At 43.6% G+C, this 23,406-nt stretch overlaps 1 protein-coding gene across 1 annotated transcript; it reads right to left on the bottom strand.

Moving 5' to 3' along the window:
* Positions 1–16,095: 16,095 nt before the first annotated feature.
* PNP (purine nucleoside phosphorylase) lies at positions 16,096–22,972 on the bottom strand. The gene is made up of 6 exons (XM_081228321.1): positions 22,835–22,972; positions 20,849–21,018; positions 17,986–18,089; positions 17,610–17,785; positions 17,306–17,496; positions 16,096–16,743 (listed from the first exon to the last, which is right to left on the bottom strand). Exons 1-6 carry the CDS (start codon positions 22,843–22,845, stop codon positions 16,526–16,528), a joined length of 870 nt encoding a protein of 289 aa, XP_081084447.1. The 5' UTR covers positions 22,846–22,972; the 3' UTR covers positions 16,096–16,525.
* Positions 22,973–23,406: the final 434 nt, after the last annotated feature.

Below are 23,406 nucleotides of genomic sequence, written 5' to 3'. Positions count from 1 at the left end.
AAAGTAATCACAGGTGCACTTCAATTTGCAAATCAGATATTTTCCCTGCACAAAGAATTATCCCATGGGAGAGCAACTCAGCTAAAATTTCAGGGTAAAAGGGCTTGCTTTCTCATCATGGAACTGTGTCTTGTGCTCTGGTCAGGTAATGATCATCAGGGCAACTATCAGTTCAAGAAACACAGCCTGTTTTCCCCAGGAAGCTCCTCATATACTCTAGTAAGATCAGCAGATGGGTAAGCCAGTCCTATGGGCATGATGCTCCTAAATGACAGGTTACAGACCAAGGGGGCCTGGGTTCGATCCCTGGTTGGGGAGCTAGATCCCACATGCATGCCACAACTAAAGATCCCATGCACTGCAACTAAGACCCAGCGCAGCCTAAATAAATGAATAAATAATTTTTTTTTTAAGTGAACTGACATGATGTCTGGAACAATTTACTTTCAAATGGCGCAGAAGAAAAAGGAAGTGTATATGTGGCTAAAAGTTAACAATTGATGAATTAAGTATGATAAATGAAATATTGCCTACCATATCAGTAAACAAAGGATGTCACTGTCACCAGCGATTGCAGTCACAGCAGATGGTGAGCTGGTGAGCCCTGAGGGAACTCAGGAAGAGAAAGAATACCTGCCATCTAGCAGCCACCACCAGCCCCTGTAAGCCCTGAGGAAACTCAGGACATGAAAACACAGGATACTGGCCCCTGATAGCTGAGGTGCATATCAAAGTCTGGGCTCATTAGTGAGCCCAGACTCTTGCATCTTCCCATACACAGAAAAGTACTAAATTCCTTAACTTGACATATCTGTTTTTTTTTTTAATTAACAATAATCTTTTGACGTTCAGACTACTTGCCCTTTGTTACAAAACTCCTATATATCCTGGCTCCCCACCCTCGCCTCCTTGGAGCAGTTCTCTCAGGGTTACTTGAGATGCTGCCTTCTGGGCTTGAAGTCCTAAAAATTCCCACCAAATAAAACATAACTCTCAACTTTTAGGTTGTGAATATTTTTTTTTAGTCGACAGGTGGAAGGTATACTAGTGTTCATTGTACTATTCTTTCCACTTCTCTATAGGCTTGAAGATTTTCAAAGTAAACAGCTGGGGAGAAAATGGACATTAAAAATTTCCAAAATTAGGGGCTTCCCTGGTGGTGCAGTGGTTGGGAGTCCGCCTGCCAATGCAGGGGACACGGGCTCGAGCCCTGGTCTGGGAGGATCCCACATGCCACGGAGCGACTGGGCCCGTGAGCCAAAACTACTGAGCCTGCGCGTCTGGAGCCTGTGCTCCGCAACAAGAGAGGCCGAGATAGTGAGAGGCCTGCGCACCGCGATGAAGAGTGGCCCCCGCTCGCCGCAACTAGAGAAAGCCCTCACACAGAAACAAAGACCCAACACAGCCAAAAATAAATAAATAAATTTATTTAAAAAAAAAATTCCAAAATTAACAACATGGATTTACTATATAGCACGGGGAACTATATTCAATATCTTGTAATAAACTATAATGGAAAAGAATTTTTTTAAAAAAGATATAGATAGGGACTTCCCTGGTGGTCCAGTGGTAAAGAATCTGCCCTACAATGCAGGGGACGCGGGTTCGATCCCTGGTCAGGGAACTAGGATCCCACATGCCGCGGGACAACTAGGCCCACGAGCCACGGCTGCTGAGCTTGCGCACCTCAACTAAAGAGCCCACGTGCTGCAACTAAGACCCGACACAGCCAAAAATAAATAAATAAATAAATAAATCAAAGAACTAAAAAAAAATAGATATAGATATATACATATGTATATGTATAACCAAATCACTTTACTCTATACCTGAAAGTAACACGATATTGTAAATCAACTATACTTTAAAAATTTTTTCCAAAAATTTAAAAATCCATAGTAAGTGCACCAAACTGCTAAGAGTGTTTATCTTGGCTGAGGTGATATAGGGGTTCTTTTTTTTTTCTTTATATAGTCCAGTTGTTCTACTGAACTGTATTGTTTTTGTAATCATATAATATTTTTATTTCAACTTTTAAATATGTATATGCATATATTTTTTAAAGGCCACAGTGGGGACTCTTTTTTTTGCCTCTGTGGCCTCTTTCTGCACAAAACACCCGCCCGTCTCACAGCCCCAGCAATGCAAGCCCCCTACAAACCACATTTCTCAACAAGTGCTTTCATGCATATCACTAGCCCCATTTCTCCCTTCCCCACAAACACTTTCCTCATGAACTACTGCCCACACAAAACATACTCCTTCTAAACTGCTCTCCCAGAACAAATGGCTTTCTTCACCACTCACTGCACTTCTGGCAAGGCTTCCGCCCATAAATCGCTCCTTCCTCAAAGTTCCTGTGTAACCCTTCCACCACCTATTCTTTCGGAGTTACTGCCTCAGTCCCCTGGTGAATTCCTCCAGGTGTGCTGCTAAAGATTTCTCAGTTGCTGAGTTTCCTGTCTGATGAAGCGGTGAATTGCTTCCACTTTGGTCTGGAATCAGTCACAGCTCCCAACTCTTCCTAATCTAGACTCCCAACTCCTCACCTCTTACCTTCTTCAAGAAGAAGTGAACATGCATAAACATACAATTATTGCAACATGAATGTACAGTGTAACATCTAATCTTCCTTCCGTATAACTTAAGTGTTGGGGAAGTGTACCTTTGCTATTCAGCCTTTTGCAAACAAGTCTCGATGTTTCAAGTTACTTGATTTTTAGTGTTGGGGAAGTGTTCATTGTTATTCAGTCTTTTCCAAACAAGTCCTAATGTTTCAAGCTACTTGATTTGCATAGAATTTTAGAGGTTGTAAGGTCAAAGATTTCTCTCTATGGCTTTGCCAAATATTCATCTAGCCCCTGTTTCCACACTTGAAGAACTTAACAATTTCTTTTCTGTGGAGCTCTTCACAAATTGAGTAGAACCTCTCTTCTGGTCTAATCTTAACTCACCAAAATTGCACAAAATAAATTTGATTCTTCTTTTACATCAACAATCCTTTAAAATGATAGAAGACAGTTCCTCACTACTCCATTTCATCTCCAATTTGCCACCAAGCATAACTCCATTGGACCTTCATTTTCAGCCCAAACATGTGATGTGTTTCCACACAGTACCCACCCACATCACTCTGTGTAGATTCAAAGATTTGGAGACAAAAGTTGTGAATATGAGTCTTAGCTTAGTCATTCCTTTGCTGTGTGATGGTGGAAAAGTCAGGTGACCTTTCTCTAAGCCTCTCATTTTTCACCTGAAAAATGAAAATGAGGGGCTTCCCTGGTGGCGCAGTGGTTGAGAGTCCGCCTGCTGATGCAGGGGACACGGGTTCGTGCCCCGGTCTGGGAAGATCCCACATGCCGCGGAGCGGCTGGGCCCGTGAGCCATGGCCGTTGAGCCTGCGCTTCCGGAGCCTGTGCTCCGCAACGGGAGAGGCCACAACAGTGAGAGGGCCACGTACCGCAAAAAAAAAAAAAAAGAAAGAAAATGAGAATAATATTAATGATATTCAATAGTCTCCATAAATATCAAAACTAAAAAGGACAAAGCATGTAAAATCTTTTGTAGATTGTAAAGCACTTTGTACATGTTACATGCTATGGTTATTCACATTAAAGATCCAATCACAGCAGAAGTGTCTTCCTCTCTCCCCACCCCCTTCCCCTTACAGATTAAATCCTTCTCTACTTGACTTTTTTTGGCTTTTTTTTTTTTTTTTGGTAAACTTTGGCCACACACTTTGAGATTCAGCATCAATGGGTCCTTTGGAATGATTGTGGCAGTGAATACTCCCCCGGAATCAGTTTATTTATACTAAAAATGGTCTAGCCTCATTCTTTTTAAAAATGCTTCCACAAAATAGCTGCAACTTCCCTCCGTACTGTCCATTCCTCCACATTCAATCAACTTTACAATTGCTTCCTTACCTGCTTCCTTACCTCCAGATCTCAAAGCCTGGCCACACTATCTGAGAATGTCCCAAAGTCTGGAGGCTTTGGGGTCTCCAAACTGAATTTTAGCATTGAGGTTCTGGGAAGGAAGGGCTCAGTTCCCTCTAATATCTTTGCAAAGTATGTAATATTACCCTGCAGGGACAACCTTGCAGGGCTCTTTCTCTGCTGCCCTCTTATGGACAGCTATCAAGTCAAAGTCCAAGCTATCAGTGTGGACTCATTTCTTTTCACTATCAAGAGTCTCTATCGCACAGCGCAGTTGTAACTACACGATAAACAAGTCATCAGGTACTGCATGGATAATCAATTAAAGGTCCCATTTAATTCCCAGTCAGTAGTACAAACCATCTTGTCTCCTCCCTCATATCGTATGCAAGTACCATTTGGGGACTCTCTGTTTCAAGATATCTCCCATCGTTAAAAAATTATTAAAAAAATTTTTTTAAGCCTCTTTCTTAGACCTCACATCTTTCCTCCAACCACTACTTCCCTATGTAGCAAAATTTCTCAAATGAGTTATTTGTACATATTGTCTCTACTTCCTCATCTCTCATTCTTTCTGGTGTCCAGTCTAATCAAGGTGTTGAAGCTAAATCCAGCCTCTGTACCCCGACACCGAATTAAATCTCGGAGACAAAGTTTTGGATGCAGTAGAAAATAATAGCTTTATTGCTTTGCAAGGCAAAGGGGACCACAGAGGGTTAATGCCCTCTGTGTTTTGAGGCAACCTGGAGGGGGTAGTGAGGAGTTTTATAGTTATGGTTCAAAGAGGGCGTGATCAGCTAGTGGACATTCTTCTGATTGGTTGGTGGTGAGGTAAGTGGGAGTCAGCATCATCAACCTTTGGGTTCCAACCAGTCTACGTGCTGGTGGACAGCATACAGTTAACTTCTCCTACCAGGTGGGGGTTTCAGTATCTGCAAAACAGCTCAAAGATATTGTTATGCATATCCCTTGAGGACTGGAACCAGGACTCTGCCCCAAGGTTGCGCTATTGTTTCTTGCCTCTTCCTCCCTTGTCTCTGCATCCCTTCCCTTCCCTAATTAGCATCTGTTTGAACCTGCCCATTGGAACTCAGAGAAGGTCATGGAGTCTAAAAGAAGCCTATTTCCTGTAACCAAGAAGTTGGGGGCGGAGGGGAATTCCCTGGTGGTCCAGTGGTTAGGACTCCGTGCTTCCACTTCAGGGGACACAGGTTTGATCCCTGGTCCAGGAACTAAGATTCCTCATGCCACGAGGTGTGGCCAACAAACAAACAAAAAAAGAAGTGGGGGTCACAGAAAGGCTTTTGTGCCCAGGAGTCCCACAGGGTCCTGCTTGGTATCAGTGTCGTTCTTGTTGCTCCACTAAGACTGAAACAGGAGGGAAGGGAGCAGGGCACTACATTTGAAAGAATGACATAGCCCAAGGACAGGATATAAATGGATTAGAACCAAATGAGTCCAAGATGGTGGACAAGTCGACTTCCACTAGACCTTGAGCCTCAGTATACGCTCACTGTAACACATCAGCAAGCTAAATGACACACCCACAGGTGCCATGACAGTTCTAAGGCCACCATAAGGATCAAAAAGTGGGCAGTGGCCCAATTCCTGGAAATCCCTGACCCTTCCCAAAATAGCTGGAATACTCCTCCCACTCAGCCTATGAAATTACCCATCCCTATAAAAACTGACAATCACATACCCTGGTGCCTTTCTTGCCTTCTGGGATGGCCCACACGCTGTCTGTGGAGTGTGTTTCTCTCTAAACTTACCTATCACTTTGTCTCTCACTGAATTCTTTCTGCCATGAGACATCAAGAACCTGAGCTTCATTAAGTCCTAAAACCAGGTATGTGATCTCAGTTGGAAGACTGTGGGTTTTGGCTGGGTTCGAGTCCCGGCTGCGTGGGTTCAAGTCCCAATCTGAGGTACATGGTTTCAAGACTACATGTCAAGGTAAGCAGTGAGTGACCTTGACTGCTCTCTTCACTTGTCCTCCAAGACATCCTATTTTCTGATTTTCATCCTACCTCACTAATAGGTCATTCTCAAATTCCTTTGCTGAATCATTCCCCACATCCTGATTTCTGTCGCCTAGATAATATCATTTAGATCATTTGCTTTAATGCCATCTATATGCTAATGACTTCCAAATTTATGTACCTAGCTTAAATCTCCTCTCTTTGATTCCAGACTCATTTATCCAACTGCATACCCAACATGTCCACCTGGAGGTCTAGACTTTTAAAACTTATCAGCTATAAAAGCAAACTGCTCTTTCCTAAGCATCTCATCTCAGTAAACGGCAGCTCCATTCACCTCACCTATTGGGGCAAAAATTTAGGAACAATTCTTGATTCTTCCTTTCTTCTCATACTTTTTCCCAATATATCAGAAATTCTTGTCTGCTCTATCTTCAAAATATCTACAAATTCTGACCTCATCTTACCACCTCCTTCACCATCACTGATGCAAACCAACTTTTAAGCTGGTCTACCACAGTGGTCTCTTATCTGATCACCCTACTTCAATTTTTGCCCCATACCATGGATTTTCTACAAAATAGGCAGTTGAGTTGTTCGTTGTTGTTGTGTTGTTTAGGGTAAATCAGTTTTAAAAATCCTTTCATTAGCCTCCTTTCATGCTCAAAATAAAATCCAAACTTCTTACCATGACCTACAACACCTGCCCACATCTCCAACTTTGTCTCCCACCATTGTTTCCATTGTTCACTCTACTCTAATAATATTGGCCTTCTTATTGTTGCTAAATTGCTAAGTTCCCTCAGAATCTTCATGCTAGCTGCTTGAACACTCTTCCCTAGTCAATCCATTGCTCACTCCCTCCTCTACTCAGGTGTCTATTCAAACACCAGCTCCTCAGGGAGGCCTTTCCAGCACTAACCTATTCAAAATCTCTTGCTTCTTTATTACTTTCTTTCTCTCTCCCTTTTTTATTTCCCCTTGGCCACGCTGTGCAGCTTGCAGGATCTTAGTTCCCGACCAGGGATTGTACCTGGGCCCTTGGCAGTGAAAGCATGGAATCCTAAGCACTGGACCACCAGGGAATTCCCTCTTTTGTTTAATAGCCTTAATGAGGTATATTTTACATGTCATAAAATTCACCCATTTCAAGCGTACAATTCGATGATTTTTAGTAACTTTACTCAGTCGTGTGACCACAACCATAAATCAGGTTTGGAACATTTTTACCCCCTGTATAAGATCCCTTATGCCCATTTACATTAATCTCCTTTTCTACTCTGAGCCCCAGGAAACCATTAATCTACTTTCTGTCTCTATAAGTTTGTCTTTTCTGGATATTTCATAGAAACAGAATCATAGGATATATGTTCTTTTGTATCTGAATTGTCTTACTCAGCATGTTTTTGAAGCTCATCCATGATGCAGCATGTGTCTGCAGTTTGTTCCTTTTTATTGTTGAAAAGTATTCTATGGTATGGCCATACGTTTTATCTATCCATTCACCAGTTGTTTCCAGTTTCCATTATTAGTAAATATTGCTGTAAACATTTATGTGTTAAGTCTTTGTGTGGATATGTTTTTATTTCTCTTGAGTAGATACCTAGAAGTGGAATTGCTGGGCCACATAGTAGTTTTAACTTTTTGAGAAACTGCCAAATTGTTTATCCAAAGTGGCTACACCATTTTACATTCCCAGCAGTAACGTATGAGGGTTCTTGTTTCTCTGTATCCTGCCAACACTTGTTAATGTCTGTCTTATCTATTATAGACATAATAGTGAGTGTGAAATGGTATCTCACTGTAGTTTTAACTTGCCTTTCCTTCCTCTATTACTTTCCATCCCCTTACTTTGATTGTTTTTTCTTAACACTTATTGTTACCTTAGATTTATTTTTTACATTTGTATTTATTTGTCGTCTGACTCCCGAGTTAAATATAAACTCCTTGAAGGCAAGAACATTGTCTTGTTCTTCTCTGTTTCCCCAGTCCCTAGAACATTTGTTAGTAAATGGGTAAACATACCCTCTTCACGTTTATCTTTCTCTCTGCGCAGCAGCCTGGAGAGGTGCACTCAAAAAGTGCCTTGTTCCGGACATTGAAAAGCTTCAAGCTTCCTCAAGTTTTCATGGACAGACAACAGTTTATAAGTTGATAATTTGGGGGGTTAGCATACATATATGTATGTGTATATGCATATGTATGTACACACACACACATACATACCCCTCGGCATTTCTATATAAGCCTTAATACATCTGATTATCACAAGGACATAGTTCAAAATAATTGCAGGAAAAATGAACAAATATCAATGCAATACAGTGTTGTCAAGTAAATGTTATGGTTATCTGAGTGGCCTTTGTTGAAAAATGTCAGTACTGGGTAAAGGCTGATGACAAGACCTGACACAAACGTCATTTGAATAATCAAACAGGGTTATTCATCTAAAGGGCACAAAATAAAGTCAGCTCAGTCAGAGAGATGAATAAATGTTTCAATTCAGACAGAAGTACAGACATCTTAGAAAACAAACTTATGCTTACCAGGGGGGAAAGAGGCTGGGGAGGGATAAATTAGGAGACTGGGATTGACATATACACACTACTATATATAAAATAGATAACTAATAAGTACCTACTATATAGCACAGGGAACTCTACTCAGTACTCTGTAATGGCCTGTATGGGAAAAGAATCTAAAAAACAGTGGATATATGTATATGTATAACTGATTCACTTTGCTAGACACCTGAAACTAACACAACATTGTAAATCAACTATACTTCAATAAAAATTTTTTTTAAAAAGCGCAAACATCTTGACTCCAGCACGTTCACCAGAAGGTGTATTATTACTGAAAACTCTAAGTAAGTGAGAGTCATATTAGACTCTATGGAAATATAACAGTATTTCTCAGTCTAGTCTGCTTGTACTCCTAAGCAAGTGTGAATATGCCCAGAGCCCCTCCTTGGGTAGAAGCACCTCAAGTTTCTGGTTTATACAATATACAATCCTATTGCAGGGTACAGTTTGGTTCTCTAAGGCATCTCCCTCAGACTCTCCAGGCTAGTATATTCTGGTCTGAGAACATTCCTGAATCCAGTATTGTGTAACCTTACCAAGGATCAGTTTTCTAGATCTTTGGGAGTCTTGCTAACAAGCCTTTAGACCAACCGTAGAGCTATCCTGAAGTAACGAGTCAGTATGTAGGAAATATTTTAGAAGCTGCACACCATAAAGAACAGCAGAATGGCAGAACATATCCAAAATTACCCTTACCATAATTCCATATTTGTTTTTTTAAACGGTGTTGGTTTCTATCTGTTTGTGAAGGAGGAGGGTAATTTGGGGGAGCAAGCATCCGGGGAAACCTAATGACTTCCTTCTGTCCCTCCAGATTCATGATCTTGCAGGTCTATCAGTGAAACTCCAGAGTGAGAACCTTCCCACCTCCAAAACAAGTATATCAGAAACAACCGCTGTGGGCTTCCCTGGTGGCGCAGTGGTTAAGAATCCAACTGCCAATGCAGGGAACACGGGTTCAAGCCCTGGTCCAGGAAGATCCCACATGCAGTGGAGCAACTAACCCCGTAAGTCACAACTATTGAGTCCACGTGCTGCAACTACTGAAGACTGCGAGCCTAGAGCCCATGATCCACAGCAAGAGAAGCCACTGCAATGAGAAGCCCGCGCACCGCAATGAAGAGTAGCCCCCACTTGCCGCAACTAGAGAAAGCCCGCACGTAGCAATGAAGACCCAACACAGCCAAACATAAATAAATAAAAAATAAATAAATTTATTTTTTAAAAAAACAACCATTGTGCCAAATATCAACTATATTCCTTGATGGCAATTAAATTATTTTCATACTTCATTTGATGGAGTGGGTAGGATATTAACAATGGTAGTAGCTCTACAGTATTATTTGGAGGAAACAGTGGCGATTAATACTGTGAACTGGAATTGACCTGGACAGTCTTTGATGGGTAAAAAGAACACTGGATAGAACTAGAACACGTCAGGCTACATATAAAGTCGTACTATATTCCTACCAATCTTTTATTATAAAATTATAGCCAAAGCTCAAGTAGAAACAGCTCAAAATAAAATAAGAAAAGCAAAGACAAAGGCCAATATCAAATAGCTGGCTGACAAGCAAAATGGTATTTTAAAAAATGAATAAAAGAGAGAAGGGAAAGAGGACAAGAAAAAAAGTGATTTGCAAATGAGCTAAAGTAAGCCTCCTAAATGAACAAACTCAGAATGGAAGTGAAAATGAAAGCCCGATGGAGAGGTGGAGGAGTTCTCTGACCCCAAAACAAGAGAACAAAGGCAGATTAATACCAAACAATTTCAAATCTAATTTAGACCAAAGCTAAAACTCTGGTAAAAAGATTAAAGACAGGAAATTTTCCATTTTTATTAAAATCCAAATTTACAATAACAGAAAAACAAGGCAGATAGCCAGTGTTTATTCAAAAGGCGTCCCTTAGAAACAAAATGTAATTATGAAAAACAGAGGCCTATTTACAAGAAAGAGCAATGCAAATCTAAGCCAGATCAAATTTAGATGCAAGGCACAGCACAGAAGGAACAGTTCCATTCTTCTTCACCTTCTTGTTTTAAAGGGGCAGCAACTCTTTGTATCTATTTGTAATAGTAATCAACTCAGACTGGGAAATAGCTAAAAACAAACAAACAAAAAACAAGAAACCCCCAAGCATACTCTTCCTTTGGTTCTAAAAAATTTGAGGTGACAGACATGTATTCTTGACAGCATGGACCTAATTCATCAAATAAGCACACTAATTAACAGATGTGAAAAGATCTCCAAGATACATTAAGATAAAATAAAATAGCAAGGTGTAGAACAATAAGTATAACATGCTAACTTTTGTGTAAAATAATAGGAGAAAAAATAGAAATATGTATTTTTATTTGTTTATATTTTTATAAATCCTGGAAGAATGCACAAGAAGCTAATAAAAGTGATTCCTAGTGGGGTGGGAAAGGAAGGGCAGATGGAGGGGAGAACTGAGATGAACATTTTCACTGTATACATTTTTTGTGGCTTAATTTTTTATGTGATTATATCACCTATTCAACTTTTAATCTAAAAAAAGAGAAAACTAATTTGACTTAAGTGTATATTTTCATTTCTAAATTGCTTACGCTCTTGTCTTTATGTTTTATTTTATAACAGCATTTTCTTTCAAACACTACAAAAGACCTCAACCAGATTAAAAATTAAATATTTCACACCACTCATTACGGTATTCTACACAGCTAATCTGAGATGAGATTAATACTACCATCAAAAAAGCCTCCCTGCTTCCTTCTTTTTTTAAAAAAAATAATTTATTTGTATATTTTTGGCTGCATTGGGTCTCAGTTGCTGCGTGCGTTCTTTCTCTAGTTGTGGCGAATGGGGGTTACTCTTCATTGCGGTGCGCGGGCTTCTCCTTGTGGTGGCTTCTCTTGTTGCGGAGCACGGGCTCTAGGCACACAGGCTCAGTAGTTGTGGCACACGGGTTTATTTGCTCCGCAGCAAGTGGGATCCTCCTGGACCAGGGATTGAACCCATGTCCTCTGCATTGGCAGGTGGATTTTTTTATAATCTTTTTTCTAAATTTACTTATTTTATTTATTTATTTTTGGCTGCATTGGGTCTTTGTTGCTGCGTGCGGGCTTTCTCTAGTTGTGGCAAGCGGGGGCTACTCTCGTTGCCGTGCGCAGGCTTCTCATTGCAGCGGCTTCTCTTGTTGCAGAGCACAGGCTCTAGGCGCACGGGCTTTGGTAGTTGTAGCATGTGGGCTCAGTAGTTGTGGCTCACGAGCTCTGGAGCGCAGGCTCAGTAGTTGTGGCACACGGGCTTAGGTGCTCTGCGGCATGTGGGGTCTTCCCGGACCAGGGCTCGAACCCATGTCCCCTGCATTGGCAGGTGGATTCTTAACCACTACGCCACCAGGGAAGCCCTGGCAGGTGGATTCTTAACCATTGCGCCACCGGAGAAGTCGGAAGCCTCCCTGCTTCTGGTTAGGCTTTAGTCCATCAAAATACTACAGTGTGATTTTCCCATCAGTCCTTAGTTAAAAAGCCTTCAATGGCTGGCCATTTGCCTAGAGAATAAGGTTCGTACTCCTTAGCCTGAGATCAGAGCTCTAAACAATCTAGCCCCTCTCCACCTTACCTCCAACTGCTCGCATTCATGATTTCTTCATTTTAACCTTTCCAGTCTGTTAAATTAGACATTCCTGAATTGGCCTGCATGTAGTGCTTTCAGCTATATCCTCCTCACCTCTCTTTCTTATAAAGCCTAACTTGAGTCCTACCAATCCTTTACCCACTCCCCATCCTCTGTAGCACGTTATCATTGGCACTTAGCATATACTACTTTTCACACATTATTGTATTCCTCTTTCAAAAACAATTTTTCTAAACAATGACAATATAACACACAAAAAGACTAAAAGTAGGCATAGAGGGTACCACTAATTCAACCTTGTTTTTCCTTTTTTATGCGTATATCCTGTCCCCTGTCTAGACTGAAAGCACTTTGTCTTATTACCAATTTATATTATGGTTTTTAAGACAATGTTCTATACAAAATACATGATTAGTAACATTATATTTTTTTAATAAATTTACTTATTTATTTTTGGCTGTGTTGGGTCTTTGTTGCTGTGTGCGGGTTTTCTCTAGTTGTGACGAGCGGAGGCTACTTTTCGTTGCGGTGCGCAGGCTTCTCATTGTGGTGGCTTCTCTTGCTGCAGAGCACAGGCTCTAGGTGCATAGGCTTCAGTAACTGTGGCACGTGAGCTCAGTAGTTGTGGCTCGGGGGCTCTAGAGCACAGACCCAGTAGTTGTGGCTCATGCGCTTAGTTGCTCTGCAGCATGTGGGATCTTCCTGGACCAGGGCTCGAACCTGTGTCCCCTGAATTAGCAGGCAGATTCTTAACCACTGTGCCACCAGGGAAGTCCTAGTAACATTACTGATGTAGGTAAAGATGACCATGATAGGGTCAGGGAAGAGAACATGACTTGATGAGGTAAGTGTGTTTTGACACATATGATGAGGCTCAAGAAAATGAACCCATTTTTTAGGCATTCTGTAGGCCCCTCTGGAGAGTTTTTTTTTTCGAGAACTACCCTTCTGTAGGTGCCCCCCCCACAACCCAGACCTATCTCCCTGACTTTGTGTTTTTATTCTTTTGCTCACCTCAACTGATACATTCATTTTGGGCTGAGTTGGATGGCATTTTGAAACTGAAAATACTTGATAAACCAAATGTGGTGTAGCCATACAAGGGAATATTATTTGGTTATAAAAAGGAAGGAAGTACTGATACACGTTACAACTTAGAAGAACCTTGAAAACATTATGCTAAGTGAAAGAAGCCAGTCACAAAGTCCACATCATTCCATATATGATTCTATTCATATGAAAGTCCAAAATAGTTCACTCTACAGAGCAGAAAGTAGATTAGTGGTTGTTTGGGGCCAGGGAGGGTGGGGTGGGGGTGGAGTGTAGAGTGACAGCTAAAAGGTACAGGTTTCCTTTGGAGGTGATGGAAGTGTTCTAAAATTGACTCTGATGACGATTGATTGTACTTATCTGTGAACATACTAAAAATCTTTGAATTACACACTTTAAATGGGTGAATTTTATTTTATGTGAATTATATCTCAGTAAAGCTGTTTTCTAAAAATATTGAAGACACTGTGTGGTCATGTTTTTCCTCCCCAGCCCATACCCACCTTGAACCTAGAATTCTAGTGAATTTAGAATTAATAATTATTATCTATAATTAAATGACTAGGGACTTCCTTTGTGGTCCAGTGGCTAAGACTCCATGCTCCCAATGCAGGGGGCCCGGTTCGCTACCTGGTCAGGGAACTAGATCCTGCATGCCGTAACTAGAGATCCTGCACATCATAACTAAAGATCCCATGTGCCGCAACTAAGACTCGGAGCAGACAAATAAATAAATATTTTTTTTAAATGACTATTACTTACCTGTAGCTACTTTCCTTGTCATAGCTTACTTTGTACTATAAAGAATATATAATTTTGTTTTCTGTCACCATGGGGGTGTATTTAATGTGCTAACATGAATATAGTAATACATACTTGTATAAAGTAGGTGAGTCCTAATTTTTGTGCTTAGATCTAAGGAATTAGACTCTTGAATTAGGACATCAAATGCATAATCTTCTTCATTAATCTAGTATCCTATAATGAAATACATGACACCTTCTAAATCTAAAAAGCTAGAAATGCCCTTAAATATTCCACTCAAGTCTCTCTAGGACATATTTTTCAGATGACACCATTCTGATTCCTGATCCATCTCACCAAGAAGCAGATCCAGGGTAAGAAAGCCAAGCACCAAATGCAGACCTCCTCTAACCCCCAAGTACCCATCTGCTATGTCTCCATGTCTTCTGTTCTAGTCAAACCTGTTGTGAAAATGACCCACAAACATTGTGAGTGCTTCGGCTCACCCTGATGTGAAATCCTTCCTCCCTTTCATCCTTGAAGACTAAGCTCAAAGTTAAACAACCTTTCTCTCAATAACCAATTTCAAAGTCCAGGGTATACTTATAATCAGTTCATCCTTTGGGCTCGCATAACATGTGACTTGTACCTATTTTATACTGCCTTATATGAACAGTTAATAGCTTTACAAATGTGTATCTGTTAAGACTGTAGGGCCCTTGAGAGGAAAAGACCATTTTTATGTTCTCAATTTAACATTGTATTAGGCTAAGAGTGTTATCCAGAAATATTCAATAACTTGATTAAAAAGAAATGTAACTGTGAATCACTATATTGTACATCTATAACATAGAATATTGTACATCAACTATATTTCAATTAAAAAATAAATTAAAAAAAAGTCTATAAGCGTCTCATCAGGTGAACAAGTTACTGTTGTGTGTATGTATCTAGAGGATGCACAGTCCTTCCCTCTACACCAGCTCTCTCAGAGACAAATGACAGATGCTAGCAGATTGCCAGGTAGAGTTTTAGAGGTGGATGAAGGTACACAGAACGGATGAAAAGAAGAGTAGTTACAGGGTCACTTCAGGATACTTTTTCTTTGTGCTGGGCTCAGCTAAGTAGGTCAGGTAGCAAACAAAGGATGATTTGAAAGTTTTCGAAAGCTTTCCTGCCAAAATGCGGGCCTCTCACTGTTGCGGCCTCTCCCACTCCGGACGTGCAGGCTCAGCGACCATGGCTCACGGGCCCAGCCGCTCCGCGGCACGGGGGACCTTCCCAGACCGGGACACGAACCCCTGTCCCCTACATCGGCAGGCGGACTCTCAACCACTGCGCCACCAGGGAAGCCCACCTCTTGCATGTTATACTACTACTAACTGAAATGTTACCACTATTGTAGAGTCATCCAGCTCTACCCGCTGTCAAAAGGCAAACAGGCCTGAGGGGGTGGGGACAGTATGATTTTCAAATGTGCCAGCCAGCTGAATGCAAGTTGATAAGCTCCAACAGTGCAATGGGCCAACAAAAGGTAATGCCTAGGCTCCTGTCACAGGGAGGTTCTGACCAAGAATGGTGAAAAGGAAAAGCCAGGAAGAAAGCAGTAGGAGGCAAAGAAGTGCTCCAAGAGAAGAGGCCAGAGTATGAGTCAACTTCACAGGGGCTGGTAGGACGCTAATCAGCAGTGGAGCTGTTGGCAGCAGAGAAAGGGGTATTTGCCACTGCACTGTCCGAATGGAGTGACAGAATGCATGGCTGTCACGAACTACGGCAGAGGTTACCAGCGGCGGTGTGTGGGGGGGAACCGAAGGAAACCAACAAGAAATACAATTAGGGCTTACCAAGGATGTGGCAACTATGGAACATAAGCTGAGCTCAGTGAATGAATTCACATATTCATGAGAGCTGACAGAGAGAGAAACAACCAGAAAGCAAAGGGACAGAGGCAAGTCTGATCTGAGGGAAGTGGCCATCATGTACAGTCCTTCCTTATCTTCTAACACTGTCTTTCACCTCTTTGCCTTTCCTGCATTCACATACCATCTACCTCAATTCTTAGCTGTCTGAGAGGCAGGGAGTCAAACCACAAGACATGTGGTCTCATGATTGGTTTCATGCCAGTCTTGGCCTGTGCCCCACCCTTATCCCAAATTACACAAAAATAAAGAAATTATTTCATCTTTCTCTTTATTCTCAAAATATGATAGTATAAAACTCCAAAAGGAAGAGGCTGTTCCTTCTGTGGTCTCCAGTGCTTTGAGGAGCAGGGCTGAGCCCCCAGCAATGTAAGAGGATCATCTCAAAAAGCTAGCAGTAGCTACTAGGCTGAGTTCGACAGCCCCAAGTCAAATCCTGGGCAAATCCTTGGATGTGTGGTAGGGCTTGGGCTCTTGAAGAGGAATAGGGGTGGAAATCATTTTGTGATGACAACTGAGCACAAGAGCACTCTGTATCAGAAAGGTCTGGAGGGAGAAGCAGGGCAGGTGACACTCCTTTCTGCCACTACCTAAGGGCAGAGGCACGTGACTCCAGCAAGAGGCCAAAGCAGGTAGCAGCTCCTTGGATCCCAGAAGGGAGATGCCAGACCACTCCAGGGCTGGTTAACTGGCATTGTCAGGCAGTGGAATGCTAGCCATAAGAATGGAGACAAATTGCTCCAATTTCTGCGCAGCTTGCTTCCCGGCCTCTAGTACTTCCTTGTGATTGGCCTTCTCCTGGCTTTCATAATCCAAGATGACCTTGTTAGTGATGAGGGAGAAGCCAAAGACTCGAAGTCCACAGTGCCTTGCAACTATAACTTCTGGTACTGTGCTCATGCCTGATGTGGACAAAGAGGGAAACCAACTGTCAGGATCCGCAAATGACTCTTTTCCTCACCCTTTAGCCTCACCTCCATTAATCACCTCGTTGACAATTCAGCATCAAGAAAACATCCAAAGAAGCAGCTAAATTAGTGTCAAGCTTAGGCTGCTCTGTATTGCCTAAAAGAGTCGGGCCTCAGAGGGCCTTGTACATCTCTTATAAATAGAAATTGCTATCTGTTTGTGGTCATTCTAAAGTCAGTTCTAATGATGCAATTCTATCTTCCAGCCAAAGGGTACACAAGGTGGCTATAATGATATTTGTTAAAATAATCAGAAACAGTCATCAAATTATGGACCGGTCATTAGCATTATGGTGGTTAGAGCCCATGGTGGTGGGTGGTGAGTTGATGCTACAATGCAAACCTCCCACCACCTTTCAAGTCAGTTTAATTCAATCTTCCCTTAAGTCAGGCCCTCTTTCAGTTTATCATCTAGGTCTACAATCTTATTCTCTTTTCCGTCTTATTTTACCAGAACCCTCCCTCTTCAAGCCTCCAGCCAAGTTCCCCTCCTCACCAACAGCATCTGCCCCCAGCTTCTGCAGCAGACGACACTCTGCCACAGTCTCAAAGCTGGGGCCTGCCACCATCACATAGGTTCCTTCCTGTAACTCTCTCTGCTCTCCCATTTGTTTCCAGGTACTGTGAGCCTTCTGTCTCATATCCCGGTCGTAGGCATCAGACATGGCAGGGAAACGAACTCCAAACCTAGGGCACGGGTTGGATTATCTCAGATGAATGGAATAGAGTAAGCTCTCTCCCAACTCCCAGACAAGTCCTTAGAGCCTACCCATCTATACAAAAAGGAGCAGGATAGCTACCTTTCATCATTGGGCCCTCTGAGAGGGTTCTCACCGCAGAAACCAGGTAGATTGATGTGATCGCGGATCAGCATGATATCTCCAACCTCAAACTTGGGGTTCAGCCCTCCAGCTGCATTGGTGACCACTAGGGTGTCCACACCCAGAAGCTGGAAAACCCTCACTGGGAATGTCACCTTAGAAGCAGAAGATAAAAGATCAGAGAGTGTTCTTTAAAATGTCACCAATCCACCCATGCATATAAACATGATATACAGCGTAAAAGACAAGAAAGAAGGGGACCAAAAATCTACCTTGCCTGGGTAGTTAGGTAATAAAATAGGAGAGCTCTCTCCCCCTTCGTCCAGACCCAATCGGGTTTGTGTCCCTGATTTACCTTCCAGAGCGGGTAGCCTTCATACATGTGGAACCTGCCCTGCATCATCACACAGCCTCTGCCATTCAAGATCCCAAACACCAGTCGACCAGCATGACCTGGCACTGTATACAAAAAAGAAAGGGAAATGCATGGACAGATGCTTTCATACAACACATATCCACTGAGTACCTACTCTGAGCCAACTCACTGTGCTCAACAGGTGAGGGTATAATTAATCAAAAGAAAACGTTATCATCTCCACTCTCAGAAAGTTTAAGTCTGGTGGGGGTGACAGAAATTAATCATAAACTTAGATACAAGTACATCCTGAGATTAGAGCTATGGGGGTGAGGATGTTCAATGTGAACACACATCAGTTTCTTTTTAAAGAAATTTCAAAAGAATAAGAAAGTCATACTGCAAGAGAATAAAAGAATAAAAAATAGAATAAGTGAGTAATAATGAATGCAGTGAGTGTCGTAATTATAGACCTCTTTTCCAAAATTTCCAAAATTCTCAAAATCTGCATCCTTATTACCCTAACTAAATTATATGCTTCCTCACTCCTGAGAGGGAGCTCATGGTATATTCTAGCTTCCTAAGGAGGCTAGGAACAAGGAAAGGGGCTGAGGTTGGACCCATACCAGTCTCCTTTGTGAGCCACAAAACAGTCCTTTGGGAATACGTGCCCTGAATGGGGCCTGCAGGGGCATGGGAGTGCAAAAATAACTCTCCACACAGACATAGTAACCATTATTACCATTTCTCTCATCTAACATTTCTCCTTTAATGGACATGGCTAACCTATCCCTTAGAGAATGGATGGTCTGGGAGAGGGACCAAAACAAAACAAACAGGGAGAGTTGAGGGATACTCAGAGATTGAGGAGCTTATTAAAAAATTACAGGGCTTCCCTGGTGGCGCAGTAGTTAAGAATCCGCCTGCCAATGCAGGGGACATGGGTTCGAGCCCTGGTCCGGGAAGATCCCACATGCCACGGAGCAGCTAAACCCGTGCGCCACAGCTACTGAGCCTGCGCTCTAGAGCCCGTGGGCCACAACTACTGAGCCCGCGTGCCACAACTACTGAAGCCCACGCGCCACAACTACTGAAGCCCACGCGCCACAACTACTGAAGCCCGCGCGCCTAGAGCCCGTGCTCCGCAACAAGAGAAGCCATCGCAATGAGAAGCTGGCACACCGCGACGAAGCCCGTGCGCAGCAACAAAGACCTGACACAGCCAATAAATAAATAAGTAAAATAAATTTATTTTTTAAAAAAAGTTACCAGTAGTAGAGCAGAGGTGACACAGTTAGGGAAACCCAAATAAAGTATAAAAAGTAAATTGATAGGGTTTCCCTGGTGGTGCAGTTGTTGAGAGTCCGCCTGCCGATACAGGGGACACGGGTTTGTGCCCCGGTCCGAGAAGTTCCCACATGCCGCGGAGCGGCTGGGCCTGTGAGCCATGGCCGCTGAGCCTGCGCATCCGGAGCCTGTGCTCCGCAACAGGAGAGGCCACAACAGTGAGGCCCGCGTACCGCAAAAAAAAAAAAGTAAACTGATAAAGTTTAAAAAAATTAATCCACTTACTTAGTGCAGTGCCCTTCTCACTGCGGGTAGGAGTGGCAGGTGGAGCCAGTCACTGCTATCTCTCTTAGAAAACTTTGCACTCCCTTCTCTCACTTTTTAATATTTCCTTCTCCAACCCCATCTCCACCTCCCTGCTCTGGTCTCCCAGTCTTGCTCCAAAGGGCATGAAAAATATCTGTTAAAACTCTTAACTCTCCAGGGAAAAGAGGAAGGAAAGTAGAATCTGAAATAGTTATCTGAGAAATTAATAAGTAAACCAAATAAACTACTCTTGTCCTTTACTTGGCCCTATTTCACCTGGCCCTTCTCTAAGCCTCATCCTCAGCATGCGGAACTTCCCCGACCAGGGACTAAACCCACGCCCTTGCAGTGGAAGTGTGGAGTCTTAGCCACTGGACCACCACAGAAGCCCAGCCTTAGAGCTTTTGGCTATTAGGATGCTGGATACACTATCCTCAGAACTCCACTGTGCATAGGGGGCCCTTTCCCCCTCCAAAGGGTCAGTGTGAATCAAGTCTTGTGTATTCATGTATGACCTGGGTATTTTTTTTTTTTTTTTTTTTTTTTTTAGCGGTACGCGGGCCTCTCACCGTTGTGGCCTCTCCCATTGCGGAGCACAGGCTCCGGACGCACAGGCTCAGCGGTCATGGCTCATGGGCCCAGCCGCTCCGCGGCATGTGGGATCCTCCCAGACCGGGGCACGAACCCGTGTCTCCTGCATCGGCAGGCGGACTCTCAACCACTGCGCCACCAGGGAAGCCCTCACCTGGGTATTTGTCTGCAAGAACATGGCAGTCTGTGTGTTCATTTGTTGCTGTGCACCAGTGTGTGCCTTACCCTAGGACTGGAGTTAGAGCTGGGGAGATTGGGAATGGCAGGAACACATGGGACAGGGAAGGCCTGACTTTGTCTGGGAGCTTACAGGCACTGCTCTTTCCACTTAGGCTACAGACTGAAAGAAATGAGAGAGGTGTGTGAGGATGTGGTGACCATGGTGTGTGTGGGGAAAGAGTGTGCAGGGGAAACGTTGTAGAGCTTTAAGGAGCTGAGTCATTAAAGCACAGGAAATATGTCATCATACAGTACCACTGACATAAACACGCCCTACTAAAACATTTCTACTGGGGGAATTTCCTTCTAAAGTCATTCTGATTCTTGGTGGGTTTTTCCCTCTGTTACAACAGTTGTCCCTAGTCAAATGCTATAGAGGATAGCCAGGGTGTAGAAGCATTGCCCTCCCATCAGAATTCCATCAATATCCCTCAGTCCTATCCCTCCCCCTTGCCAGCACCTGTACTTCGGGGAAAGTTCGGTATTTCACTGTAGTCAAAGATCTGGGCCTGAGTTAATCTGTCACTCAGACCTCCTAACCCAGAACCACAGATCACTGCCACTTGAGGTCGGTGTTTGGTGTGAGACAAAAGCCATTTTGCAGTGTTCTGATAATCTTCATACTTGAATCTAGGAAAAAAAGGAAAACCAAGGTGAGTTTCACTTCCATCCCAAGGGTATCATAAACTAATGACCTTCGGTGTAGAAAGGCTGACTGAGGTACCAAGGTGACAGGGGACAGAGAAGTTGGCCAAGGAGCTAGACAAGCTACTGCACAAAAAAGCAAACCCAGGCCACAATTTTGGTTGTCAACAGCTGGAGCAGAACTGACTGCATAAGTTCCTCAGCAGCTGCTTGTGAAAAATAGACTCTGGAGCCCACCCCTACAGAATGGGGAGAGGCCCCAGAATCTCTATTTCTTACAAAAGTGCCTCAGGTAATTCTGATTAAAAAACCAGGTTTCAGAATTCTGGTCTTGAGGAAGCAGAACTCAACAGGGAGGGATTCTAGTCCCAATTTTGTCTTTTTTAGGCAAGTAACTTGTGTTTCAAATTCTTTCCTCTAATGTAAAGCAAGGGAATGTAATGGGCCTCACCTATCTTATCGGCTCAGGTTGAAAATGAATTAAAAATTTACTAACAAGCTCCAAAGACCTTTGACTCCATAAATCATGGTTCAGATCCATAGCACTTGAACCTCTTTTACAACTTTCCCCCCTGCCCATTTTTCCTCCCTGCCTTCTCCCATCTTTCCTTCTCTTCATCAAGGTCCAAGGTCCTTTGCCCTTCAGAGACCTAAAGGCATACACTTACGCAGAACCCAGACATCCCCAAGAATCAACTGGGAATTTTTCTCACAATTCCAGTCCAATTCTCTCATACCTATCTGGAAAAAACAAGGAGAAGGGATGGGGCAGGGGAGGAAACGACGACTGAGGTGTGACAGAGCTGAACACAACTAACCAAGCCTCCAGAGGAAACCTCTTTCTTCAAAAGTGCTGCCTTTACAATACACCGGGCTACCCTCAGGGAAGTAGCAGGGTATGGGACCGGGTCGGGGCAATAGAACCGGGGTCATAGAATGATGAAGAGAGAAGCAGTGAGATGGTAAAAGTTAATCAAATAGCATCCCCAAGAGGTGCCAAGGAAATGAAATATGTGTGAAGCCCTGGCCACCCAGCACATCTAGCCACAGTTTACAGGACTTCCTTATTGGCCAGCAGTCTCCCAAGAATGCGCTGAATCCCTGGGCACCCAAAAGCCACTTTGATCCCTACTGCTGGAGACTTGGGCTGGGATTTCAAGGACCAAAGCCGAAATAAGGGTTTTCAAAGGTGAAGTGGGGGGAGTAGGCAGGATCTGTTGCTCAGTTCAGTGAATAAGAATTTCCTTCTCTCCTTGGAAACAACATCCCCAACTTAATTGAACCTCCACCCTGGAGGAAAGAGAGGCGTTGTCGAGGGACGTGAGCAATCTCTCCTCTGAAGGAGGAACTCTAGATATGGACTCCAAAAGTACCTCGCGGCTTTGCCTAGACTCTAGAATGGGAATCTGTGACGAGCACGTGGGTTGAAAAGACCTCTTCTCTGTATGTGGGTGGGGGAGTACGCTCCCTCTACACTCACATCGCAACGCGTGCGTGCACACACACACACCGGCTTCTTTTGCGAGTAGTCTACAGTCTACTAACCTGTCCCCTTCCTGCTCTGGTGGCGCCACCCCTGCTCGATTCCCGCGCGCGCCCCTGCCAGCGCTGGCCGCCCCACTGCTCTGCCGCCTTGCCCCTGATACTGGGTTCGGAGCCAAGGCCTCTCTGCATCCCCGGGGCACTCGTTCCTTCTCCTGGCCTCCTCGGGGCCCAAAGTGCTGGGTTTCCAGTTCTCGATGACAGCCATTTCCCCTCCCCAGGGGCCTACGGGGTTCCCTGGGCCTGGTGCCCGCCTCACCCGTCGTCCATGGTCCCGCCGACGCCCTCTCGATCAGTTTGCCCTTCTCCGCTCAGACCTACTCCACTGAGCGGAGCTACCGCCCGTCACCGGGTACGATCCACACAGCGCATTGTTTGCACCGCGCTGGCTTATATGCCCAGCTCAGGAGTCCCAGCCAATGGCAGGCGAGTACGCGGCTGGCCCCGTCTCCATGGTGACGCGCCCGACTCAATCGCCGAAGGCTAGGGTGTAAACCTAATCTGAGGTCTTCCCAGCTGCAGTACCTTTCTCTATACTCACCCTACCCACCGCGGGGGAGGGGTAGGAGCATCCAGCATTTCGCCTCTGCACCCATTTTTAACTGCAGGTCCGGAGTTTCCGGCACGGAATCCTATGAGGGAAGAGGGTAGAAGTCGGGAGGAGAGCCCCCGAACCATCTACCTGCAACCCCATTCCTGGTTGTGTCTACAGCAAATCATGAGAGATTTGAAAAGAGAAAAATTTAAACCTTACGTGGTGCAAACCCAGAATAAAATTAAGTGAGCCTGTGTCTGAGTTGCTTCCTGGGCAAAGGAAAAAGGGTCGACTCT

This window comes from Mesoplodon bidens (assembly GCF_964165515.1).
Source record: "Mesoplodon bidens genome assembly, chromosome: 3".
Lineage (NCBI taxonomy): Eukaryota > Metazoa > Chordata > Mammalia > Artiodactyla > Ziphiidae > Mesoplodon > Mesoplodon bidens.
Note: the sequence above shows the minus strand (reverse complement) of the source record. Positions and strands in the feature narration are given on the sequence as shown.

Bases quoted from the DNA above. Each gene is read 5' to 3' on its own strand.
- PNP (XM_081228321.1), bottom strand. The intron at 18,090-20,848 runs GTGCTGGCAAGG...TTTTGTATACAG, and splicing joins GAACTTTCCCCGAAGTACAG to TGCCAGGTCATGCTGGTCGA. The intron at 17,497-17,609 runs GTAGCTATCCTG...CCCGTGCCCTAG, and splicing joins AGAGGGCCCAATGATGAAAG to GTTTGGAGTTCGTTTCCCTG.